Raw genomic sequence first — 26,256 nt, 5'->3', positions numbered from 1 at the left:
TTTAAAAATAATCTATTTTATCAAAGCGATGCAAAGATTTGCACCAGAATTCACTCATCTTTCAGTTCCATTTTCCATGATTGACACGTTGATGGAGGAAGCCGTTTACTTCACAAACGAAACAAAAGTGATTTATAAATCAGTACGCCCCGGCAATGCCGCGCTGTTGGTGGCACTGCTCACACCTGGAAGGAAGTGTGCACTTGTGTGCCGAGGGCAGCGCATCCACGGGGCGGCCAAGGGCGAGGGGCAGCCGTGCCGTGCTTTCGCAATGGCTCCGTGTGATAACACTATCGCTGGCATTGAAAGAAAGCCTTGCTAGCTCACACGCCCGGGGAGCCAATCCCCTAGCCGTGGAGTCACCTGGGCTCTGCCTTGGCACCCCTCGCTCAAAGGGCCCCTTGGGCCCCCATGGTGGGGACTGTCCTTTCTGTCCTGTCCCCTCCCCCTGTCGCCTCCTAGCAGGTGGTGGCCAACCCCCAGGCTCCGTCTTGGAACTGGGGCAGGGCCACTGAGGTGGGGCTGAGCTCCTGGCCTGGGAACAGGGGAGACCACAGCAGACAGTGGGCACGCGGCCCTCTGGAGGACACCCTGCTCTTCCTCCCAGCCTGAGCTGGGGGCTGCCCCTCCCTCCTCCACAGGTGGCCAGCCGGAACCGCTCAGGACCTGGGGGCCTGGGGTTGGGAGCTGCAGGAAAGGGGCAGGGAAATCCAAGGCAAGGCCTGCCTGGACCTAGCCACGCACAGGTCTGACCTGATAAGTTTATCAGGCCGAGCCGGCTGCCAACCGTTAGAGGGGAACCGGCTGCAGGCCCGGCAGGAGCACTCTCCTGGGCTGATAGTGCCTGGAAGTGTTATCACGGCTCTGGAGGGTCAGCGCGGGAAAGAGGGAAGAGTGAGCGATGCAGAGAGAGAGAGAGAGAGAGAGAGAGGCCGGCTTCCACCCGTTTCACCAGAAAACAGGAACCAAGGAGGAAGGGTCTCGGGGTCTTCCTTGGGATGCCCCGGGGGAGAGGCAGCCCCGCCTAACAGGTGCCGGCCACAGCCTTCCTCCTCTGATTCCATCATTTACCACCGTGCAAGTCATGGAACAGATTCTAGAAGGTTCTGACAACCTGAGACAAAGCAACCTGGGTGACTTAGGTCAGCCTCTCCCTTCTAGGGAGCTTCAGCTCTCCACCTTCCCCAGCAGCCTTCCTCATACGGGGGGGTCCTGGGGTGAAAGTCCACACAGGTGACACCTGAGGGAGCCCTGGAGTGGCCTGCGACCACGCGGGGACACATGCATGATATGTCCAGCAGCTGAGCAGGACCCAGGAGAAGGGGTGCCTGTGGAAGAGGGGAAGCCAACACCATCCCAGGCCTGCAGGCTCCAAAAGCACTCTGCGACCCCAGGGTGAAGCCGGGTGAACCCCGATGCCCCTGAGCCCACTGCCTGACTCCCAGCGTGTGAAGCCCCTGGCAGAGGGAAGCAGACCCTGCTGGTGGCCATGGGGTGTTCTTTTGGGGGTGGGGGCAGAAATGGATCCGAAAATCCCTTGGCCGTACTTTTCCCTGGACTTTCCTCGGAAGCTGAGTGGAAGCGAGCGGCTGTTCCTTTGTTCAAGAGCGAGAGGATGGCTGGCGTGCAGTCACTGTGGAAAGCCGGCGCCGGTTTAGGTCGCGGCCACTTCGTGTCCCATCCAGCTCCCTGCTAAGACACCTGGGTAAGCAGCAGAGGGAGGCCCAAGGCCGTGGGCCCCTGCACCTGACCCAGCCAGAGCTGCCGGTTCCGGCCTGGCCCAGCACGGGGCTACAGCAGCCATGCAGGGAGTGAACCAGGGCAAGGAAGACCAGCATCTCCCTTCACCAAACAGAACTCTGCCGTGTAAATACGTGAGTGATAAATAAGGCCCCAGCACAATGGTCAGCAGCTAAATAATCCTTGCCTTGCATGTGCCAGGATGCCATAGGCAGCTGCCTCGTTAGAGTCCCGGCTGCTCCACTTCCCATCCAGCTCCCTGCTTGTCGCTTGGGAAAGCTGTTAGGACGGGCCGAAGCCTTGGGATCCTGTACCCACATGGGAGACCTGGAAGAGGTTCCAGGCTCCTGGCTTCAGATCAGCGCAGTGCCAGCCATTGCAGCCACTTGGGGTGTGAATCAGAGCATGGAAGATCTTTTTCTCTGTCTCTCATTCTCTCTGTATATCTGACTTTCCAATAAAAATAAGTACATTTTTATAGATCAATAAATAAAAACCTTTAATAATAAATAAATAAATAAATAAATGAAAGTAGAACTCAAAAGAAGAAAGGCATGGAGGGCTGGGGTGGGGTCCTGACCCCAGGTGGGGTTTGTGGCCCCTCTGCCCAACCAAGGGCACAAACAGGGGGCAGGCTGCCTGCGGGGGAGGTAGTGGTGCCCAGGCCTGCCCAAGCCCACTGCGCAGGGGCCCAAATGGGCTAAAAATCTTCATTTATTTGGTGTTTCCAAGGAGCTTGGGTGGAGGCCAGGGGCGGGAGATGAACAGAGCCAGAGGAAGTGACGCAGGAAGGGGGTGGGAATGCTGGAAGCAATGAGGGGCATGGCGACTGCAGGCTTCTTCCCTCTAGCCCTCAGTCCTCGGCAAGGTGGTGCCTGCAACCTTTAGAAGCTCTAGATTTGGGGCTGGCCCTGTGGAATAGCAAGTAAACCCAGCACCCCAAAGCAGTATCCCATGTGACCCGTGGTGCCCCAATGCCGGCATCCCATGTGGGCACTGCTTCATTTTCCCACAATGCTGGCATCCCACATGGGTGCCGGTTCATGTCCCAGCTGCTCCACTTCCTGTCCAGCTCTCTGCTTATGGCCTGGGAAAGCAGCAGAGGATGGCCCAGGACCTTGGGACCCTGCACCCACATGGGAGACCAGGAAGAAGTTCCTGGCTCCTGGCGTTAGTCTGGCCCAGCAATGACCTTTGCAACCATTTAAGGGAATAAACCAGAAGATGGAAGATCTTTCTCTCTCTGCACCTCTGCCTTTCAAATACATAAAATATTTAAACTAATTTTAAAAAAGAAGCCTCTAGATTCAGCTTGCATGGGCCAGGTGCCAAGGTGGCCTTTGGTCCATTCCTGAGCAGGGGACTGGGCGCATGTCCCTGTTGCACACACTGGGACACCAGCTGTTCCCTCTGTGAGCACATGGCGGGAAAAGAGGGAAGGCAGAAACGTGGCATGAGGTTAGAGGCTTAGTGCAGGGTTCCCACACCTCCATCCCAGCTCTGCACCTGCGGGCTTCGTGAGACCCCGTCACTGCCTGGGGGACCCAGACGGAGTTCTGGGCTCCCAGCTCCAACCTGGCCAGGCTCTGGCTGTGGCAGGCTTCTGAGCAACAAACTGGTAGATGCAAGTGCCCACACTCTCTCTGCTTTCCAAATAAAAACAATTAAAAGTGTTTAGCTGGCACTGGATACATTTTAGCTGTTAGACCTTGCCTGGTGTTACTGATAAAAAAGCTAATCTATAATGTTTGATGAGAGTTTATTAAGTGCCACGTGAGGCTACAAGCACTTTAGACACTAAACTTTTTAAAATATATTTAATTTTTTATGTTTTTGAAATGCAGCATCTTCCACCTGCTGGTTCACTCCACAAGTGGCCGCAATGGCCAGAGCTGAGCTGATCCGAAGCCAGGAGCCAGGAACCTCTTCTGGATCTCCCATGCTGGTATAGGGTCTCAAGGCTTTGGCCCGTCCTAACTGCTTTCCCAGGCCACAAGCAGGAGCTGGATGGGAAGTGGAGCAGCCGGGACTCAAACTGAGGTGGCACTCATGGGTGTCAGCATGAGCTCTGGTCCCCACTTCAGGGGGGGCTTCAATGTTACCCCACTTTCCTGGTGAGGAAGCAGAGGGCAGAGGTTAAGTGCCACCTGCACCTGTCAGCCCCTCCTCCCTTGGTGCCTCTGCTGCTTGGTATAGCTGCCCTCCCCTTAAGCGTCCTGTGCCTGGTGTGGGCGGCACTCCTCTGGACCCCTCTAGGGCTGCCTGTTCCCTTCGGCCTTGGGCCAGGCCGTGGAGGGCTTGGGACGCGCCTCTCGTTTGCCGCAAATGTCAGTCACTTGTTATCATGGCCAGCAGCTCTAACCTCAGAGCCGGGGACCTGAGTCGGGTCCCCAGGTCCTGGGTGCTCCCCGTCCAGGGCTGGGGAGCAGAGCTGGGGGGCAGGGGGCCTTGTGGTCACGTGATGAACTGAACGTTCGGCCCTGCTGACAGCAGGCACCCAGCAGCTCAGAGCTATTTCTGCAAAGGATGACTGCGGGCTTCCCCGACGGATCTCTTAAAAATAGAGGGGTTATCGCGGCCCCCAGACCCCCCTCCTTGGCGCGGCGTGCCGACATGATTTCTGGGGATGGCCCGCATCCCGGCTGCCTTGGCCCTGGGGACTTATCTCGGCATTCAGGCGGGCAGCAGGAAGGCGCTGGGAGACTAGCGCGGCCAGCTCTTCCTGCCCCAGAAGCCCCTTTTGGGAGCAGCAGGGGATGTGGCCGCTGACTCAGGGTTGTCAATCACCCCTGCCCTTGGGCTGCGGTTGCCCACGGGCCTCAGGGGAATCAGCGTGTCTGGTGAGGGCCTGGGGCCACGCAGCCTGGGCTCCCTGCAGCAGCCACACCTGTGCCCAGGATGACCATGGCCCTTGGTCCATGGAAGGGACTGGGCAACCGGCTGTGCTGAACTGGTGGGCCCTGGAGCGAATAGGTACAGGCCGGGGCAGGGCCAGGCCAGCTTCTCGCCACTGCGTCTGCTCTGAGTGACAAGGGCCTGCCACCAGCACCTCCTCGGGGTCCCTGACTTTCTGTCTCCTCACACCCCAATGTACTCATTGCACCCCTGGGCCTGACTCTGGGGACCAAGACCCCGGAGAATGCCCACCTGAGCGGGTGGAGGGGAGGTGTCACCAGTGCAGGGGTCACTGTGGCCAGGCCTGGGGGTCATGGGCGCCTTCCTGGAGGAAGCAGGCAGCTCTGGGACAGACAGGACTGTACCTGTCCCTCAGCCAGGGACACATGGAAGGCAGAGGCCCCTGTCCACTTCCCACCTGACCCACGGGACGCCCTTGGGCCTTGAGCCGATGGGAGATCAGGAGCCTTCCTGGAGGACTCCACGGCCACCGTCAGGGGCTACAGATGCCCATGAGGGGTGGCCATATGCCCCTGGAATCTTCTAGAAACAGGTTCAGGCTCAATGGGCCCAGCCTCCCCAGCCTAGGGCCTGAGCAGCCAGCAATCTTAGCTAGAAACTGTCACAGACCCAGGGTTTCCTCCGTGCTGGGCCCCCAGTGCCCCCGAGCCCAGCCTCCGAGTTATCGCCGCCCTCCAGCTGCCGGGCCCCCAGCCCCTGCAACCACCACCCCCGATGATTCGGCAAATCTTCCCCCGCCGGGGCAGGACGAACAAGAGGGGGAAAAAATCACAAAGTCAGATTACAGAGCCCCAACTGCAGCGCAGGTCCCCGGCAGAGAGATAAGGCCTCTGTGGCCCGAGCCTGAAAGCCCCTCGGCTAGATAACCCACCCAAGGCTGCAGGTGTGGCGGGCCGGGCGCTGCAAGCCAGCGGGAACCCAGGCTGGGCTGGGCCAGTCAACAGGGCCGTGCAGCAAACTGCGCAAAGAGGAAGCCGGGGCCTCCTTGCCCCTGGCCACCCCACCCAGGGCTGGCCAGGGGCAAGGAGAAGGGCGGGGGCCTTCTCAGAACACTCTGGGGCAAGGTGCCCGGCCAATGCCCTCCGCCCCCAGCCTCCAGCTGCCTGCCCACTTGCACCCCAGCACATATGCAGGACGGAGATGCAGGGCCTGGACCCCGTGTGGGGAGGAAGTGCCAGCTCCCGCCCTCCGGAGCAGCCGAGGTGCTGCTCTCCAGCAAGGAATGCCCTTTTGGGGAGGCCCGGCTGGCGGTGCAGCTAGCTTGGCTCTGGCCTCCTAGACCGGGAGGGGGTGTAGGGAGCAATTTGTCCCACACCCAGACCTGGGAGGGGCAGGAGTCACCTTGAGCAGGTCACTTCTCTGCTTTTGGCCCCATATGACAAGGCGGGCAGTAAGATGGCTGTAGCCAGCAGGAGCCGCCCCGGGCTCTTCTCTGTCTCCTGGCCTGAGCGGGACCTGTTGGGGCACAGGCCAAGCATCCAGCTGAACAGCATCCTGAGTTCCCGGGCTTGCCTGCGTGCCGCAGGGTGCCTGGTATGGCTCGGGCTGCTGGGGCAGCTGGCGTGGCTCAGGTGGGAGGCTGGCATGGCTGGCATGACTTGGGTAGCCGTGGCTCTTGGGGTCCTGCTGTATTATCTGGATCCCCGGCCAACTCCAAGCTCGTGGATCCTCAGCCATGCGTGACCTTCAGCAAATCACTTCCCTCCTCTGGTCCTTGGTCCCCCACATTGCAAGGAGGGGACATCTACTCCTGATGAGGTCTCAAGGTGGGTGGCTTCACTTTGGAATTTTGCAAACTGAAAGCCGCTCAGCGGTGTACAGCTGGCCCAGTTGAGAGCCAAGGAGACAGAGAAAGCTGATGCACCTCAGGTGGAGGCGGGGCCGGCACTCAGCACAGCCTGGGAGGCCACAAAATGTCGCAGCACCAGCCGCACGTGGGTGCCAGTTCAAGTCCCGGCTGTTACACACCACAGAATCCTGGCCTCTGAGCCACTTCTTTTGCCCAGAAGTCAGCTTTCCCAATGTCCCACTCATTGCTCTGTATTAGTATTAAAATATATTGATTTGTATTTGAAAAAGCAGAGTTACAATAATAAAGAGAGGTTTACTCCATGGAAACCACAACAGCCGGAGCCGAGGCAGCCGTAAGCATAGGTCTCGCACGTGGACGCGGGGGTCCAGGCACTTGGGCCACCTTCTGCTACCTTCCCAGGTACGGGGAGCTGGATGAGAAGTGGAGCAGTGGGGTCTCGAACCAGGACCTACATGGGATGCAGGCGCAGGCAGAGCCACGGTGCTGGCTCCTCCCACTAATCCTCACCCTCCTTCATTCCAGCCCCACCGGCACACAGCCCCAAAGACACCTCACACTCACCCCGCAGTAGGCTTCCCTTCCTCTCCCTGCCCCCAAGTCCAGGTCCTAACTGTCACTTAACCTGTTTGGGTCCCAGGTGGACCTCCTCTGCTTCCCCAGCATCTGCTAAGGAAAGCCCTTCCAGGGTCGTGGACAAGCCCCTGTGCCCAGAGTGTGGACAGCGACTGGAGGGCATGGCCGTGCACTCCAGGCCTCTGCCCAGGGCCACAGCTACTCAGCATGTCAGACCGTGCGGCCCCAGTGGACACCCTGGACTGTAGGCACGAGGGTGCCAGGGACAGCCGCCCCTTGGGGACAGCGCTCCTCCCTCAATCTCAGTGGCTGGGAGGCCCCCCGAGGGCACGAGCACCCACACACCGAGCACTTACGGAAGTCAGAGTCCTGGTGCAGTGGGTCAGGCGTCGCTTGTGATGTCGACATTCCATATGGGCATCGGTTCAAGTCCCGACTGCTCCACTTCCTATCTGGCTCCCTACTGATGCGCCTAGGAAAGCAGAGAAAGACTGCCCCTGCACCCATGTGGGAGACCTGGCAGAGGCCCCAGGCTCTGGCCTCAGGCCAGCCTAGCTCTGGCCCTTGAAGCCAATTGGGGAGTGAGCGAACAATAGAAAATCGGTCTCTCTCTCTCTCACTCTGCCTTCCAAATAAGTAAAGAAATCTTGAAAAAGTAAAGAAAATTCAGGTGTGGTGCTGCGGCTACTGCAGGACAACACTGAGTCCTGAGAGGCTGAGCCTGGGGCAGCGGCAGCAGGTGGGAGCTCGCCAGCCCCTTCCCTGCCCTCCCTGCTCCCTGCTCCCCCCTTCCAGCATTCCCCACTGCAGGTGGGTCTGTGACCATGGCCTAACGCTGGATTATTTCATGATTGAAGTCATTCTTCCCCACTTCTACCTGCAGCCCGCGACCCTGTGGGGCTCCCTGCCATCCCCTGGTGGCCTGCACTGAGATGGTTTCCTTCCTAGCAAAGGTGGACTGGGGCTCGCCCTGTGCCAGGTGCTGGGGAGGACCAGGGCCAGAGAGACCTTCACGCCAGACTGTCCGGCCAGGGCAGGGGGCAGCAGCTGTGCAGTGGGCGGGGCTTCTCCAAAGGGATGCAGCTGGGGTTGCCTTAAGCTACAAGAGGAGCAGGTGGAATGAGGACCAGGGTCCTGGTCCCTCCGGGTTAGAGACTGATGGGCAGGGGGAGGAGTCACACCTGGGGTGGCTGGGAGGTGGTGGGGGGAGTCTCTGTTCAAGGGCTCACTTTGCACCCCAGGCAGGCGGGAGCCACAGCAGGTCCAAGGTGGAGGGAGGTGGGGTCGGAGTGCGGACTTCAGGGGAGAGAAATGCCTGCTACTGTTGTGGCAGCCTCAAGTGGGTGGGGGCTGCCCCCAGCAGGTGACCCAGCTTCTACCCTGTGCCTTAGAGACCCCCCCACCCACCCACCCCAACACCTCCCAGGTCAAGTCCCGGGGAGGGGGCTGGGAGAGATTGGAGTGTGGAGTTCAGGAATGTAGCAGCTGGTTAGGAATTGTAACAAAATCACAGCTTGTGACCCACCTGACACCCGCTGAGGGGGAAGGCTGGAAACAACCTGAGGGCCCAGCGCCCAGGGCGCGGCTGCCTGCCGCGAGGAGGAAGCACCCTGGCCGCGCAGTCACCCCTTCATTCCTGGGCACGGGTGCGGCTGGAGTAGAACTGCTTGCTGTGAGGCAGCGTGCTGGGCAGCTCCCAGGAAGGGGCCGCCTGGAGGCCCCCATGCCTGGAATCACCCTGCCAGCAGGAGGACCACCAGAAGGTGGGGGGATGAGCTCAGACTGCGAGCTGGAAGGCACAGAGCCAGGGGGCCTTGCCTGGAGGGGCTGGAGGGTGCCACTGCGGAAGTGGAGCGCAGGCACTAATGGGGCAGAACTGGTGTCCTCATGGGGGCCTGGCCAGCTCTCCCTTGACCTTGTACTTGCCAGGGGTGGATTTCCGTGAGTCAGCTGTCCCCAGGGAGCCCGCTGGCTGGCTGGCTGGCTGCCTGTGCGGGACAACGGTGGCAATTCTGCAAGCAGGGTGTGTGTGCCTGGGCTCTTGTGACCACCTGCTTGGTGTCATCCCTTTATAAGTGTCCCCTCCCCAAGCCAGGCTCACTCTGCAGAGTTGCCACCAACATGGCAGCCTCGCGTCCCATGGCCTGGGCACTGTGAGGATGGGTTGAGGGCGGCAGGAGACTGGTGGGGCTTGTGTGTTGTCCTTCATGTGGCAGGTGGGCAGGTGTTGGGCAGCAGGGACAGGCGGCTGTGAGGGACCCCGCATCCCGAATCAGGGTGTGTGGGATCCACCTCTGCCCTTGCTGACACACCTGGGGGGCCACCGCTGAGGGGCAGAGCTGGCGTCGCCCACGATGGAGACCAGGACGGAGCTGTTATCTTCAGCCCGGGTCAGCCCTGGCTCTTGTGGCCATCTGGGGAGTGAACCAGTGGATGGAAAATCTTTTTCTCTGTCTCTCCTTCTCTCTGCCTTTCAAATAAAAATAAATAAACATTTTTTAAAAATATATGCCAGCCAGGCCCAGTGCAATAGCATAGTGGCTAAGTCCTTGCCTTGCACGCCAGGAGCCCATATGGGCGCCAGTTCTAATCCTGGCAGCCCTGCTTCCCATCCAGCTTCCTGTTTGTGGCTTGGGAAAGCAGTCGAGAATGGCCCAGAGCCTTGGGACCCTGCACCCACGTGGGAGACCCAGAAGAGGCTCTTGGCTCCTGGCTTCAGATTAGCCCAGGTCCAGCCGCTGCGGCTGCTTGGGGAGTGAACCATCAGAAGGAAGATCTTCCTCTCTGTCTCTCCTCCTCTCTGTATATCTGCCTTTCCAATATATGTATATATATGCCAGCCATACACATGGAAGGTGGGAATGGACTTGTCTTGGGGGGAAGGAGAGGACAGCTGGGGACAGAGCACGAGTGGTCCCTGCACAGTCGTGGGCCCCTCACCCGGGGGCATTTTGAGAGAGGGTGGTCAGGCCTGTGGGTGAGGCGGGACCATCATGCAGGACGTCGGCCCTGGCGCCACCCAGTGCCCAGCATGGGGGATGCAGCCAGCACTGAGGGACACACATGGCCGGCGGGATGGCAGCACCTCTGCACACAGGTCCCAGCTGTGTGGGCTTGCAGCTTGCACCTGCTCCGTGCCAGGGGCCTTCTTTCCCCACAGCATTGCAAAATCAAGATGACAGAGTTAGGTCCAGGAGCAAATCCTGATTTCCCACGAGAAGAGAAATGATAACGAAAGATGGAAGGCAGAGAGACGGTGCCTCTGGCTCCCTCCAAAGGGGTACAACGGTGGGGGCTGGGCCAGGCCAAAACCAGGAGCCCGGAGTGCCATCCTATCTTGTTCACAGGTGGCAGATAGCCACGCACTTAGGCCATCTTCCTCTGCCTTCTCCGGCTCATCAGCAGGGAACTGGGTGAGAAGTGGAGTAGCCCGGCCTCGAACCGGTGCCCATGTGGGATGGCAGCGCTCCAGATGGTGGCCTAACTCACTGTGCCACCAGGCCAGGACTTTGCATTCTGCTCTCCATCTCCGTTTCTGAGGACCCTGGGAGTTCCTCATCGTGGGATCCGTGGCTTCTCCTCACACAGGCTCTCCGGGGCCCCTGCTTGACACCTGGACCACACTTTGTTTAACCGGGGACCTTGTGGGTGGCTGACACCCTCTGCCCTGGGGTGCTAACGCTGCTCTAAGCACGGGTGTCCCCAGGACCCAGGCTCTCCTGGATGCGGGCTGGGACGCAGCCCGTGGGTGCTGCTTAGTGCTGCGCGGGGGAGGGGGCTGTGCCGTTCTGAACTCCTCTCTCGCTGTTCACGCCTGCAGCCCCCACCCGCCCGCTGGTGACGGAACACTTCTCGGTGGGCCCAGCCTTGGCCGCAGTGACAGACCACGGGAGGTGGTGGGGGTGTGTCACCCTGGAGGCCACCCCCACCTGGGAGGCCTCTGCGTGGAGTGGCTGCACAGTGCACGCCTGAGGGGCTGTCACAGACCCTGCGGCAGGCAATGCCCGGCTCGGCCCCGGCTGCTACAGCCATTTAGGGAGTGAACTGGCATTTAGGGAGATCTCTGTCTCTGTAACTCTGCCCTTCAAATAAATAAATCTTAAAACACACACAAACAGGCTGTGTGGAAATGTGGAAGTAAGATAAGATGGTTGCGTTGCGAAAAAGAAAAAGAAAAGCCCTGTTGAAATGCACGCAGTTTTGAAACTAGAGGCGTTTTAGAAAACTCACCCATTTCACTTCACTCCAGCGACATGTGCTGCCAGCGCCCCCCAGCCGACGACGGGACGCCAGGTGCACGAATCCCCGGTGCACGCGTGTGGGTGAGGTGTGCGAGGTCGGCCCTGACCCCGGGCACCTGCTGACCGTGGCCAGGCGGGTCCTTTCCGAGCAGCCCAGCCCCACTCCTCAACCCCGGCTGCTTTCCTGGGTGTCATGGGCGCCTGCGACCGCAAGGTGGCGGTGTTGAACAATGTGGGCGCTCTGCTGCCGCCTCGTGGCCAGCGGCGAACACGACACCTGCCTTCTTCCCCATTCGTACATTTTAAGAGTTGAATATTTGGCAGACAGGAACCTGGAGCTCCATCTGGGTCTCCCACGCGGGTACAGGTGCATTAGCAGGGAGCTGGATCAGCAGTGGGCAGCCAGGATTGAACCTGCGGCGTTGCAGTCTGGCACGCAGGCTTCAGTTGTACTCCAGGGCTGGCCCCACGGCCCTGCTGCATCCAGGACCCAAATAATAAAAGGTATCTAGTACCCAGCCCACTCTGAGGGTCAGGATGCCCCAGGAAGGCCACGTGCTGTCTGAGCAGGCGTCTGCGGGAGGAGGCAGCTAGGCTGGGGAGGCGCAGTGGGCAGGGGTGAGACCTCATTCTAGAAAGATCCCTCTTGCTTCCCTAAAGAGAACGGGTCCCAGCAAAGTGAGGGGGCGAAGGTGCCCGGCAGTCTGGAGTTGGCTTGGCAGGTCCAAAACCCGCTTCCTTCCACAGCCAGGTGTGTTTGTGTGTGGAGGGAGACAGCCAGGAAAGACGCGCCCGGTGGGCCAGGCACTCACTGTGGACCAGCCCCGCACACCGCAAACGCGCCGCTAACTCGCCAGCCACTTGATGCCCGCACAGCCGGCGCGAAAACGCAGTGCACGGGCCAGTGTGACAGCCTAGTGGCTAAATCCTCGCCTTTCACGCGCCAGGATCATCCCATATGGGCGCCAGTTCAAGTCCCGGCCGCTCCACTTCCCATCTAGCTCCCTGCTTGTGGCCTGGGAAAGCGGTCGAGGACGGCCCAAAGCCTTGGGACCCTGCACCCACGTGGGAGACCCAGAAAAGCTCCTGGTTCCTGGCTTCAGATCAGCGCAGCTCTGGCCATGGTGGTCACTTGGGGAGTGAACCAGTGAATTCAAGATCTTTCTCCGTACCTCCTTCTGTCTGTATTTCTGCCTTTCCAGTAATAACAGTAATAACAATCTTCAAAACAACAAAACCCGCACTGCCTGTGGAATCGCAGGCAGTGTGGGACCCCAGCTCCCGGCGCGGACGCACCCCACTGGGTAGGGCCTGGGCTGGAGGGATGGCCACGGGGAGCTCTCCCCCAGCGCTGCCTTCCGTCAAACAAAACCAAAGGCCCGGGTGCGAGCGCTGCACCCGCTAACCCAGCTCACGGGTGTTCCCCATGAAAGCGCCGCCTGGGGTCCCCGCACCCCAACGAAGGGCTGCAAACGGGCAGGACTGGACTAGGCTAGGGGCTCCCACCTGTGGGGGCAGGGGCCCCTACTGCTTTCCCAGGCCATCAGCAAGGAGCAGGACCGGGACTCGAACCAGCGCCCCCGTGGGATGCCGGTGCTGCAGGTAGAGGCTTAAGGTATTAGGCCCCCCTCCCCTTTAACCCAGCGGCCCTTCGGAGACTCGCGGGGCCAGGCCTCGGGGCCCGCCTGCCTTCGCACCGGCCTCCCGCTCCGTCCCCGGGCGGCGTCCCGGAGCCCTCGGCCGGCTGCTCCGAGCGTACTTCTGCCCTCTCCCCTTCGCGGCGCACTCGGCCAGCCAGAAGCACAGAGCACAGAGCTCATCGCTCAGGACTCGCAGTCACGCTCAGAAACATCCGACTCGCCGGGAACGCGCTTCCGCCTTCCTCCCTCACAAAGAGGAGAACCGGAAGCCTGCCTTGGGCCCGCCCCCTCATCGTCATTGGGTGGGTTCCCCGGAAGATGGCGGGGCCCTTGCCAAATCCAGACTCCTTATTGGCTAAAAGCTGAACGATGGAAAGAGGGGGCGGGACAGGGCTCCTCCGAGATTCTAATTGGTTAAAAGAAGAAACCGCTTGACTCGAACTCGGATCCTCATTGGCTAAAGTCGAGGGTTGCGTGGGTGCCTGGCTGGCTGGCGGGAGGCCCGGAACGGTGTCTGCGCGGAACCACCGGGACGGGCGTCGGGAAGCTGCCGGAGGCGCGGACGGCAGCCATGGCGGCCGGGGCGGCCGTCTCCTTGGAGCTGCGGCGCGAGCGGCGCATGGTGTGCGTGGAGTATCCCGGCGTGGTGCGCGACGTGAGCAACATGCTGGCGACGCTGGGCGGCGAGGAGAGCGTCTCCCGAGTGAGGAGCCGGGCCCTCGGGGCGGGGGGAGAGGGTCTCCTTGGCAACGAGGGAGGAGCGGGTCCTGGCGGCCGGTGGGCGGGGCTGAGCCGGGGCGTGGTCTCCGTGGCAACGGAGGAGGGGCGGGCCCTGGCGGCCAGCGGGCGGGGCTGCGCCGGGGGCGTGGTCTCCTTGGCAACGGGGGAGGGGCGGATCGTGGTGGGCGGGAGCGGGCGTGGCTGCCCTGGCTGTCTGTGGGCGGGGCCGAGCCGGGGGCGTGGCTTCCCTGGCAGCATGGGGCGGGCCTTGGCATGGCCGGGGTCCCTGGAGACCCCGAGGGTCGGGACAAAGGGCTGACGGGGGTCCTGGAGACCCCGAGGGTCGGGACAAAGGGCTGACGGGGGTCCTGGAGACCCCGAGGGTCGGGACAAAGGGCTGATGGGGGTCCTGGAGACCCCGAGGTCAGGGCAAAGGGCTGACGGGGGTCCTGGAGACCCCAAGGGTCGGGGTGAAGGGCTGACGGGGGTCCCTGGCGCAGGGTGAGGGGCTGTTTTCCACCCCTTCTCATGGCTGACCCTCAGCTTCGGCCTCCAAGGCCTGAGTGCAGGGTCTTCCCCTAGTGGGAGACCATGGGCGGGGGCGCTTGGGGTGGAGGTGGCCAGCTCTGGGGCGCACTGGGTGGCGGCTGCTGTGCCCACTCCCCTCCTCGGGAGCCTGCCCAGGCTGGAGCTGTCCTGCAGGTGACCACGCGGAGGGGAGCCTCGGGGGTGAGTGGGCATGTGGCCGCGCAGTTACTGTCCACCTGCCCACGCTGCCAAGTTGGGCCTCCAGTGATGTTCCATCCTGTTTATGCGGACCGCTCTTGCTTCTACCACTTCTGATGACATCAGTGGCAATGCCTGGCTTTGTTGTTGTTGTTGTGGAAGATTTATTTATTAACTTGAAAAGCAGAGTTCCAGAAAGAGGGTCTGTCTGCCGTTTTGTGTCCAGCTCTAGCAGGGCGTGCAGAGCCCTTCTGGGCACGCAGAACCGCCAACCTGCTGCGGATTCACGGAGCTTGGAGTGGCACCGCCGCTGCCTGGGTGGGGCCAGAGCGCAGGTGTGCTGGGCCAAGGGCCAGCCCTCGCCCACCGTGTCCTGCAGTTTGACATTGCGGGCCGGCAGACCCTGCACACCTTAGCGAACCACATGGCAGGAGAGCGTCCAGGCTTCTCTTTTGGGGCTTGGCTGCTTGACCGAAACCCTGGCACCATGCGTGCATTCATGCTGCTTTGTCTTGGCAGTGCCCACGCAGGGCCAGGCGCTGGCGTGGCTGTTGGCAGCCACAGGCGAGCAGGCATCCTTGCCCGGGGCATGCAGCCACCGTGTTCTGCACACGCACTGGGCAGGCCAGCATTGGTTTGATGACGGCGACTCAGGCACAGACTGTGAGGCCTAGGGTGGGTTTTTGTTTGTTTTTCCTTTATTTGAAAGAGAGCAGGAATATGCTCCCATGACTTCCCCAAGCGGCCTGGGAGCCCCGCTCGTAACTGAGCTCTCCCCGTGGAGCCACACTCATGGTGGCTCTGTGCTGAGCCCGTCGCCCACTGCTGCACGGACATCGCTTGTCTGTTTAAGATCTTTTTATGTGTTTAGAAAGGAAAATTGGACCCGAGAGACCCTTCTGCTGGTTCACTGTCCAGATGGCCACAACACCCAGGGGTGGGTCATGCCAACTCTGGGGGCTGGCACTGCATCCGAGTCTCCCGTGTGAGTGTGGGCGCTCAGGAATTTGGGTCATTGCTGCTGCTCTGCAGGTGCCTTGGCAGGGAGCTGGATCGGAAACTGAGCAGCCAGGACTGGAACTGGGGCCCATATGGGATGCTGATGGGTCACCCCTAAAGCGGGCACTGGGCCCGATGCCCCTCCCGTGGAGGTGGGAGCCTGGCTCGGCGGGCCGCAGGCCATGGGGAGAGTGGAGTGGTGATTTCATCTCTGGGCTCGGAGACACAAGATGGAATGACCCTGGGGTCATCCTGTAGTGGGTTACCCGGAGCCCACAGGTGTGCCCGAGGCTGGTGTGGGGCGAAAAGGGCACCCTGGCGCCCACCAGCCCTTCCTGGTCGGCTGCCTGACTTTGCCCTCTCGCCCTCGGGCCCCCAACCCCCAGATCTACGCAGACCCCACCAAGAGGCTGGAGCTCCACTTCCGGCCCAAGGACCCATACTGCCACCCGGTGTGTGCCAACCGCCTCAGCACCACCAACCTGCTGCTGCGCATCCGGAAGAAGACGCGACGGCGGCCAGGGGCCCTGCCCGAGGTCACGCTGCACATGGAGGTTGTGGGCATCGTGCCCATTGTCTACAAGTTCCAGGGTGCGTCCTGCAGTCCTCGGGCACCCTGTGGGAGCCGCCCTGCACCTTGCACGCTGGCCTGAGGGGCAGGACACGTGGCCGCTCAGCAGTGCCCTGAGCACGGCAGGCTCGTGGCTGGCATGTCTCCCTGGGTTCTGTGCCAAGTCTCCTGGGTCCTGCTGAGACCCCCCCCCATGTGCATAGACTGGCAGTTCACACTCCTGTGGAGTTTAAGGTTTTTTTTTTTCTTAAGATTAATTTATTTGAAAGGCTGGGCAACCAAAAGGAAAAGATCTTCCATTCACTGGTTCGCTCCCTGCATTAACCAGGGCTGGGCCAGGCTGAAGCCAGGAGTCTAGCACTCCACCCAGAAGGGCCTATGCACTTGGCCCCTCCTCCACTGCCTTCCCGGGCACATCAGCAGGGAGCTGGAGTGGAAGTGGAGCAGTCGGGACAGGGGCCAGTGCTCAGATGGGATGCCACCATCCTGGTGGGCAGCTTAACCGGCTGGGGCCCTGCACACTGGCCAGCCTGTCCCTCATCCCTGCCCCTGCACACCGGCCGGCCTGTCCCTCATCCCTGCCCCTGCACACCGGCCGGCCTGTCCCTCGTCCCTGCCCCTGCACGCCGGCCGGCCTGTCCCTCGTCCCTGCCCCTGCACGCCGGCCGGCCTGTCCCTCGTCCCTGCCCCTTCACGCCAACCAGCCTGTCCCTCGTCCCATCCCAGCCTGATTTTTGTGGCAGTGAGGGGGCGCCATGAAGGGTGCTCCTTACAGGGGTACGGGTCCTGGGGCTGCCACCGCTGCTGTCTCTCCCCAGGAATGTCCGACTTCCAGTACCTGGCCGTGCACACGGAGGCGGGCGGTGGGCACAGGTCCATGTATGACAAGCTGCTCCTGCTGAAGCCCGAGAAGGAGGGCTTCTTCCACCAGGACCTGCCGCTCTACATCCCCCCGCCCATCTTCTCGCGCCTCGACACCCCCGTGGACTACTTCTACCGGCCGGAGACGCAGCACCGGTAAGGGCCCAGGCTGCCTCGGGCATGGGATGCCCTCAGCGCCCACCCAGCGTGACTGCTGGATGAGATCAGAAAAGTACACGTCCTTTTGGTGCAAGGCCGGGAGGCCCCTGGAGGGCCTGACACAGTCCGGCAGAAGCCAGCTGGGTTCCACGCTCCCCCGCCCCGCTTGGCTGCTCCGTCCCCACCCCGACAGAGATCACGACCACCCCTCGTAGTCCTCGGCCGTCTCTGCCAACTCTGTCACGTTCACCTGCCAAAGCTCAGCCCGGCTGCTCGGGCTTGAGTGTTGTCGCATGGTCCTTGCTTGTTCAAACTGCACGCAAGCAGACTGAAAGCCTTGAAGGTGGCCCTCGGCCTCTCGTGGCCAGCCTGTGGGGGGGCGCTTGGCAGGCATTGGCAGCTGTGTGAGTGAGGAGACAGGAGCTGGGGGAGCCAGAGGGTGTCTGGGCAAAGGGCCGCAGGTGGCGGGGCGCCTGTTGGTGGGCACGTGTCCAGGGTGTGGTGTGTATGGGAAAGGCAGACACCGGGACAGCCTGGCAGCAGGTGTGAGCTATGGCGTGGTGTTAGAAGCCTGGAAGAGTCTGGAATGTTGAGCCCCAGAGCAGCTGCCCCTGGAGAACAGGAGGAAGAGACCTTCACCTTGTCTCTGGACAGTTCTCACAGAGTGGCCATCATGTTCAGGTGCTCCCTGGGACCCGGGGTGTGTGGACCAGCACCTGGGAGCTGGGCTGGACAGGAAGCCCCAGGCTCGTGGGGCAGGCTTGGCAGCGCTTCCTAAGCCTACAGTCCCACTATGTTCAGAGACATCTTGGGGGCCACAGCACCCCACTGTCCTCCTGCTTGAGGACGTAATTCACACTGTTAAGAGGAAGACAGGCTGTCTGGTCCCCTCACTGCATGGGGTGACGTGGCAGGATGCTTGTGTCCTGCCGGGCAAGCTCTGCCAGTGGGTGGGTCTAATCCCTCTTGTGCTTATGTGGTTGGTTCTGGAACCTTCTCCCCACACCCACGCCATTTGCTCCTTTTGTGACAGAGCACCCCACAGGCCGTGGCACTCTGGCTCCGCCCGGAGCTGGCAGGTGGACGGGGAGGAGCGGCGCCCTTTGGCCCCCAGAGCCCGTTCCTCCGGGTGTTATCGCTTGCCCAGCACGTGGGAGGCGTCTGTGCTCTTTCCCAGGGGTGCTGTTTGCTTTGCTGCTCTGCCAGCCGCCCCGAGCACACAGGGTCTGGCGGCTGCCCTTTGGGGCCCCTGCGTCCTGCAAGGTGGTGTGTCTTAGGTCGGGTGGACAGAGGGGAAGTGGTGATGCTGGCCTGGTGGGGCCCGGGCATGCTCAGCAGCCCCCTAGGGAGGTCCTGCTGACGGCGGGGCAGCACAAGACCCCTGCCAGTCATTGGCCAGGCCCAGGGCCACCATGGCAGAGCAGGCTCTTCCTCCACAGTGCTGGGCACAGGCCGCTGGCTGCCCCCTGCTGTTGCTCTCTGAGCCTGGTGTCCAGCTTTCCCTCTTGGGGTACATGGAGCCCCCAGAAAACAGGACAGTGTGGTACTTAGTTGGGGCAGTCTTGGTTTTAGGATTTATTTATTGAAAAGGCAGAATGACACACAGGAAGAGAGAGCGAGAGGGAGGGAAGGAGAGACCCCTCATGCTCTAGTCACTGCCCAGTGGTCCCGGGTGGTCACAGCAGCAGAGCTGGACCAGCTGGAGCCAGCAGCCAGGAGCCTCATCTGAGTGTCCCACCTGCGCAGCAAGGGTGCAAGCACTCGGGCCGTCCCCTGCCACCTCCCAGGCGCCTTAGCAGGGAGCTGGGTAGAAAGCCGAGCAGCTGAGGCTGGAACCTGCACCTGGTAGGGCATGCCAGCCTTGCCAAGCATGACTCATTCCGCCTTGGCACACACCCCAAGGGCACAGGCGTGATGCCCCGGGGGCTGCATCCCTGCTGGGAGCCTCCCTGCCTTCTTTGTCAATGTGTAGCTAAGGAAACAAGTTACAGTCACGCACAAGTGGGAACGGGCACCCCAGTGTGGCCACAGGGGCTCCAGGGCCCACTCTAAGTACACTTGAGGGGTCAGCACTGTGACGTGGCTGGTTAAGTTGCCACCTGCAAGCGCACATGTTCCAAGTCCCGGCTGCTCCACTTCCTGTCGAGCTGCCTGCCGAGGCACCTGGGAGAGCCGTGGAGGACTCAGGTGCTTGGCCCTGCCCCACGTGGCGGATGTGGGTGAAGCTTCTGGCTCCTGGCTTCAGCCTGGCCCCGCTCTGGCCATTGCAGCCATTTGAGGAATGAGCCAGCAGACAGAAGATCTTCCTCTCTGCCTCTTCTCCCTCTTTCTGTAATTCTGCCTTTCAAATAAATAAATAAATAAAATGTTTTGAAGACACTTCGGTGTGACACAGCTGGTGACGCAGAGGAGCCGCTGGGTGGGGGGACTGGCACACAGAATGTTCTAGAACCCTGCTTTGTGTATATGCTTTGATCAGGACTTTGTTTCTAGGGCAGTTTTAAGTCCACAGCAACCCAAGAAGGCAGATTTTCCACCCACTTGCAGCAATAACCTTTGGGTCCACTGGTGGTGCTGGACCTGCGCCCCCCCCCACCCGCCCCAGGGCCTCACTCCTGTGCCAGGCAGCCTGGTCAGGTCCAGGGGAGCTTCATCTTTGATTGCCATGCCCTCGTGGCATGGCTGGGCAGGGTCTTCCTGGGCCATGGAGCAGCCAGGCACCCTGGGCGGAGTCCTCCTCGCGCCACAGAACACCCAGATGCCTGGGTTGAGGGTCCCGCGGCAGAAGCCTATCAGTGCCTCCCGAATCCACTTGTGACAGCCTTGGAGCTGCCCCAAGCCGCCTCGCCGTCGGGGTCCCTCCTCCCCCATTGGCATCCCTGGGACAGGCCCTCCCACTTTGTGCTCCATCGGCTCCCTGCCCTCGCTGCTGCCCGCTGGGCCTGCCCTCAGTAGCACCCCACAATGCTGTGTTCCTTAGGGAAGGCTACAACAACCCCCCCATCTCAGGCGAGAACCTCATTGGCTTGAGCAGAGCCCGGCGTCCCCACAATGCCATCTTTGTCAACTTTGAGGACAGCGAAGTACCCATGCAGCCACTGGAGGCCGCGGTGCAGACGTGGGGGAAGGTGTGTGGCAACCCCGTGGACCAGAAGACCGAGGAGGAGCTGCGGAAGGTGAGCCAGCCCAGTGCTGCCCGCCACCTCAGGGCTGCCCACTGCCCAGTGCTGCCCGCTGCCTCGGGGCTGCCCACCGCTGCCCAGTGCTGCCCAGTGCTGCCCAGTGCTGCCTGCCACAGCCAGGAGCCTCTTGGGTCTCCCACGCAGGTGCAGGGTCCCAAGGCTTTGGGCTGTCCTCCATTGCTTTCCCAGGCCAGAAGCAGGGAGCTGGATGGGAAGTGGAGCAGCTGGGATATGAACTGGTACCATTATAGGATGCCAGTGCATGCAAGGCGAGGACTTTAGGTACTAGGCTATCGTGCCAGGCCCAGCCTTCAGGGATTCTTCCCACCAGGTATCACATGTCAGAGCTGCGAGCCCAAGGCTGGAAGGGCAGTACTTGTTAGCGTTTAGGAGAGGTGGGTTGTGGGAGGGTGACTCAGACTTGCAGCTCCTAGGTCCCCGCACCACTGTCCCTGTTGGCACTGGGGCACCTGTGGGTGTGGTGAAGGCCACAGCGGGAGCCCTGTCTGTCGGGGCCCTCTGCTGACCCAGGCCGGCTCAACCCTGGCTTGTACTGTTGGGGGTGCAGTACAGGCCGTTCCCTGAGCTGGAGCAGGGAGGGCGTTTCTCAGCCTGTGTGGCTGTCCTCCCTGTCTCTGGACACAGTCCAGATCCCAGCAGAGCCTGCAGGGCCCCTACTGCCTGGGCCTCCTCGCTGTGGCCACTGGGCCAGCGACTTCCCCTCCTGCCCACGTGGTGTCCCCACTCAGGCTCCCTGGAGGTTCCAAAACTCTGGCACGTTCTGTGTCAGCCGGCTGCCCTGCACCCTGTGAGCTGTGGGAGAGCTCAGCCCCGGCCCCCAGGATCATGTCAGGACCGCCAGTCAGTCTCGTAGCTACCCCCGACCTGTGCTGGGCCTGCAGGCCCGCGTAAGGGAAGGAGGGGTGCTAATGGGTGCTGGGGCCCGACCGTGCTCCGAGGACTGGAAGCAGCTGCTGCACTAAGCCCTGCCCTTGACCCTCCCCAGCTGTTTGAGATCCGTCCCATCTGGTCCCGGAACGCCGTCAAGGCCAACATCAGCATCCACCCTGACAAGCTCAAGATCCTGCTCCCCTTGGTAGCTTACTACATGGTGAGTGTGGGCCTGCTGCATGGTGAGTGCTGGCCGGCCTGCATGGTGAGTGTGGGCCTGCTGCATGGTGAGTGCTGGCCGGCCTGCTGTACGGTGGGTGCGGGCCTGCTGCGAGGTGGGTGCGGGCCTGCTGCATGGTGAGTGCTGGCCAGCCTGCTGCGTGGTGAGTGTAGGCTGGCCTGCTGTACGGTGGGTGCGGGCCTGCTGCATGGTGAGTGTGGGCTGGCCTGCTGCGTGGTGGGTGTGGGCCTGCTGCATGGTGAGTGCTGGCCGGCCTGCTGTACGGTGGGTGCGGGCCTGCTGCGTGGTGGGTGCGGGCCTGCTGCATGGTGAGTGCTGGCCAGCCTGCTGCGTGGTGAGTGTGGGCCGGCCTGCTGTATGGTGGGTGCGGGCCTGCTGCACGGTGAGTGTGGGCCGGCCTGCTGCACGGTGGGTGTGGGCCGGCCTGCTGCGTGGTGAGTGTGGGCCGGCCTGCTGCGAGTTGGGTGTGGGCTGGCCTGCTGCACGGTGGGTGTGGGCCGGCCTGCTGCGTGGTGAGTGTGGGCCGGCCTGCTGCGAGGTGGGTGTGGGCTGACCTGCTGCACGGTGGGTGTGAGCTGGCCTGCTGCGTGGTGAGTGTGGGCCGGCCTACTGTATGGTGGGTGCGGGCCTGCTGCGTGGTGAGTGTGGGCCGGCCTGCTGCGAGGTGGGTGTGGGCTGGCCTGCTGCACGGTGGGTGTGGGCCGGCCTGCTGCACGGTGGGTGTGGGCTGGCCTGCTGCGAGGTGGGTGTGGGCTGGCCTGCTGCGTGGTGAGTGTGGGCCGGCCTGCTGTATGGTGGGTACGGGCCTGCTGCGTGGTGAGTGTGGGCCGGCCTGCTGTATGGTGGGTACGGGCCTGCTGCGTGGTGAGTGTGGACCGGCCTGCTGCGTGGTGAGTGTGGGCCGGCCTGCTGCACGGTGGGTGTGGGCCGGCCTGGCGTCTGTGAGCCCAGCGAGAGCAGGGGCTCCCACTGCAGCCCCCCCATGGCACGTTTGGATGACCGGGGTGTGGGAGGGCTGAGCTCACCGAGCAGCTGGGCAGGCCATGTGCGCCTCACGTCCCTGGTTCCTCCCTGGGGTCCTGCTTACCCAGGCCCAGCCTGTGTGGCCACAGCATCACCAGCATAGTTCCTCCACTCGTGTCCAGTGGGGTTCATGGGCTGAGATGGGGTTGTCGTGCTTGGGGTTCCCTGAGGGACAGTTTGCTCAGAGTCCCCACCTGGAGCCATTGGGGAGCCACTGTGACGTCCTCCTGCCAGGCCCGCAGCAGGTGCCTGTCCCCAGACCCTCAGCTCCAGCTCTGTAGGTCTGAGCCCGCCACAAACACCCAGTGGGGCCAGAGCACGCCTGTTCCCTGAGCTGGGAGCATGCTGAGCGCTGCTGCAGTGCCGGCTCTCACAGGATGGCTCCCTGAGCGTGACCTCAGCTGAGCTGCACGCAACCTGCAGGAGCTCCTGCCGTCGTGGCCTGTGGATGGCCTGATGGCTCTTCCCGGGAGCCGGAGCCTGCCCGCGGCCCCTCCTCACATGCCTGCCCATGTCTCAGATAACAGGCCCCTGGAGGAGCCTGTGGATCCGCTTCGGGTACGACCCCCGCAAGCACCCGGAAGCCAAGATCTACCAAGTCCTTGACTTCCGAATCCGCTGTGGAATGAAATACGGTAAACCCTGCTGGCAATTCTGCTCGCGCGTGCGCTCTTTGCTTTTCCCTCTCCCTCTCCGTGTTTCTGTGTCTGGCGTTGCCTTTTATAATAAGAATGTGTTCACATGGAGTGGTTCCAGAAGCCCTCCCAGATGAGACCGTTGGACCCAGAGCAGCGTAGAAGCAGGAGGGCCCCAGCGCCTGCCTGGGTGGCTGAGCATCACACAGGAGTGCAGCAGCCTGCTCATGGCCTCGGCCCCCAGCCTGGGCCGGGGCTGGGCCTGCTCATGGCCTCGGCCCCCAGCCTGGGCCGGGGCTGGGCCTGCTGGTGACCCTCCTGCAGTACAGCAGCTGGGGGGAACCTTTCTCAGTAGCTGGCCCTGTGCCACCTTTGACTGCAGGTTACGCCCCTGGGGACATGCCTGTCAAGGCCAAGCGCAGCGCCTACAACTACAGCCTGCCCATCACTGTCAAGAAGACAGGTGAGCATCCCGGACCTGTGCCGCGGGCTGAGGGTTACTGCCCAGATGAGCGTCCTGGGCCTGTGCCACGGGCCGGGGGGCACTGCCCAGGTGAGCATCCTGGGCCTGTGCCGCGGGCCAGGGGGCACTGCCCAGGTGAGCGTCCTGGGCCCGCGCTGTGGGCCAGGGGTCACTGCCAGGGTTGCTCCAGGCCTGCCTGCTGTGGTTGCCAGAGCACTGTCGTTGTCCCCGCGCAGCCAGCCAGCTTGTCACCAGGCAGGATCTGAAGCAGGACTCGAACCCTGCGGGCACAGCCGAGCCGCAAAAGTCCTCCTCCAAGTACAAGCTCAAGGTGGGTGCTCCTGAGCTGCAAAGACGGGCAGGGCCAAGAGGGCTTGGGGTGCAGTCTGTCCACCCCCAGCACCACACTGGGCAGGACGATCTGATGGCAACTATGGGGGCCTGTGACCCCAGGCCGCGGCCCAGGGGAATTGGACCTGGGACGAAGCCGAGGCCCGCTCCGAGCTGCAGCTGTGGCTGGCCGCAGCTATGAAGTGACCAGTAGCCCTCAGTCTCCCATCCCCCTTGCTGCCAACATTCAGTGGCAGCTGGAAATTTCACAGCTCCCTCAGCAGGTGAGGGTGGCACAGAGTGAGAACAGCTGGCGTGGGCATGAGGAAGGTTCCCTATTAAGATGGGTGCCGGGTAGGGAGGAGAGCAGACAGGCACTCCTTGCCAAGGCAGCAGGTGAGGGCAGAGGTCGCCCAGTTGGCACAGGCCACACTGCAGGGAAGCCCAGGGCCCAGGCACCTTGCCATGTTCCCTGCCTCCTCAGGTCTTCCCCAACCTAGGTCACTGGAAACATTCCTTGGAATGTTTCCTTGGAAACATCCCTGTGTAGTCTTGCCACCCCACCCCAGCTGGGACTCAGCTTCCTGACCCACCAACCGCTCCTCCCCCAGGATTCTGTCTACATCTTCCGGGAGGGGGCCCTGCCGCCCTATCGCCAGATGTTCTACCAGCTGTGTGACCTGAATGTGGAAGAGTACGTATGCGGGGCCCAAGGGACAGGCCAGTGCAAAGCTGGGAGGAGGGGGAGTGGGCCGTGCCTGCTGGGGCAGGCGGGTCAAGGCCCAGCCTGGCAGTCTCCACCACGTCATTGGTGCGGCGGCCAGCTGGGTGCTGCTGCCTCCCCTGTGCCGGAGCCCTGCCGGGCCCCGTCCATGCCCTCCACTCAGTCCCCCGATCCAGGCTGCAGAGGATCATCCACCGTAATGACGGCGAGGAGCAGCTGTGCACGGAGCGCGACGGGTGGTGCCTCCCCAAGACGAGCGATGACCTGCGGGACAGCATGTCGCTCATGATCTGGCACACGATCCGCTCACGGAGGCCTGGTGAGCGCCACACGCGCCGGGGCCAGGCTCCCAGACAGGGCACCCGCAGGGGAGGCCCGGTGAGCGCCACACGCGCCGGGGCCAGGCTCCCCAGACAGGGCACCCGCAGGGGAGGCCCGGTGAGCGCCACACGCGCCGGGGCCAGGCTCCCCAGACAGGGCACCCGCAGGGGAGGCTTGGTGAGCACCACACACGCCGAGGCCAGGCTCCCCAGACAGGGCACCCGCAGGGGGACACCCGGGTCGGGGGCAGTGGCTGGCCACCTCTGTGATCAGGGCTACGGCTTGCTGCCCCGAGCCTGCCAGAGCCTGGCTCTGTGTGAGCTGGGAGGCAGCATGTGGCCCCGCTGAGGGGATTCCTGTCTGGCTCTGGGGGCAGCGGTCCCACCCCGGGTGGCCCCACAGCTCTTCCCAGAAGTGGCTTTCCCACCTGCCTGCCTCAGTATCCTCTGTGGTTCTGGTGAGAGTTGGGTTGCTGGCCGCCCCCGCCTCCATGACGGCCTCAGGCTCCAGCCGGCTCCAGCCCTCCCAACGCCCACTCTGGCCCACACCTGCGGCCTGTGCCTTTCTCGCCTAGCCCTCTTCTCCAGTCCGGCCAAGGCCGACAGCGGCAAGGAGCAGCTGAGCGACGAGTCCGGGGAGGAGGATGAGGACGACGAGGAGGAGGAGGAGGACTTCAAGGCATCAGATGGCAGCGAGAATGAGATGGAGATGGAGATTTTGGACTACGTGTGAGAGGCCCCCAAGCCAGGACCCGGCCGATGGCAGGTCCCACCCAGGGCTGGCCGGGCCACAGCGCCATGGTGCCTGCAGCAGCCAGACGGGCCCAGGACCCGGCCGATGGCAGGTCCCACCCAGAGCTGGCCGGGCCACAGCGCCATGGTGCCTGCAGCAGCCAGACGGGCCCAGCGAAGGGTGCAGTTGGGCCTCGCCGTGGGCCGCTGCTGTGCGTGACTGTCTGGCCCTGGGCGGCTGGGGGCATCCCTGGCCCCACTGAGCAGGCTGAGCTGGCTGTGGTAACCTGAGATCAGCTGAGGCTGCAGGCAGAGACAGCCTGAGGAGCCTGGCTCACCCGTGGTCACAGCCTGCCATGACTGCCCCTGAGCCATCTGTGCTGCGTGCAGAGCCTCATCTGTCCCTTTGTTCAGTGGCCTGCTGACAGTGGAGGGGTGCTGGGGGCAGCTCTGTCTGCCCTCGCTTCCCAGGGTGTGTGGGTTCTGCAAGTTGATGGCCAACATGCCCACTGTTCTCTTGGCTGCAGCATACCCATCCCTGCCAAGCCCCCTGCCACGGAGAGCTATGGCAGCGCCACTTCCTGTTGGGCTTGAGTCACAGGAGGGCCGTCCTCTGACCCCAGTCACCCATGTCCCCCCAGTGCTACAGGGCCAGTCCTGCCCTGTGCCTGGGATTCCAGGGTCTGTGGTACTTGGAGCGGGTATTCCTGGGGACCTGCTTGTAGTGGGACACAAGCCAGCCACCCTGGCCCCTGT

At 62.5% G+C, this 26,256-nt stretch overlaps 1 protein-coding gene across 1 annotated transcript; it reads left to right on the top strand.

Annotated features, from left to right (window-relative positions):
- Positions 1-13,490: 13,490 nt before the first annotated feature.
- Positions 13,491-25,554, top strand: GTF3C5 (general transcription factor IIIC subunit 5). Its single transcript, XM_058672807.1, has 11 exons — positions 13,491-13,626; positions 15,755-15,959; positions 16,758-16,956; positions 19,940-20,135; positions 21,148-21,252; positions 22,817-22,931; positions 23,314-23,394; positions 23,631-23,725; positions 24,336-24,418; positions 24,625-24,767; positions 25,344-25,554. Exons 1-11 carry the CDS (start codon positions 13,495-13,497, stop codon positions 25,499-25,501), a joined length of 1,512 nt encoding a protein of 503 aa, XP_058528790.1. The 5' UTR covers positions 13,491-13,494; the 3' UTR covers positions 25,502-25,554.
- Positions 25,555-26,256: the final 702 nt, after the last annotated feature.

This window comes from Ochotona princeps, chromosome 14 (assembly GCF_030435755.1).
Source record: "Ochotona princeps isolate mOchPri1 chromosome 14, mOchPri1.hap1, whole genome shotgun sequence".
NCBI lineage: Eukaryota > Metazoa > Chordata > Mammalia > Lagomorpha > Ochotonidae > Ochotona > Ochotona princeps.
The sequence above is the reverse complement of the archived record's forward strand: the minus strand, read 5'-3'. Positions and strand labels throughout refer to the sequence as shown.

Coding starts and splice junctions, on each gene's coding strand:
- GTF3C5 (XM_058672807.1), top strand. CDS start 13,495: ATGGCGGCCGGGGCGGCCGTCTCCTTGGAGCTGCGGCGCGAGCGGCGC. Junction 22,932..23,313: donor CCGCTGTGGAATGAAATACG/GTAAACCCTGCT, acceptor CTTTGACTGCAG/GTTACGCCCCTGGGGACATG. Junction 23,726..24,335: donor CCTCCAAGTACAAGCTCAAG/GTGGGTGCTCCT, acceptor CTCCTCCCCCAG/GATTCTGTCTACATCTTCCG.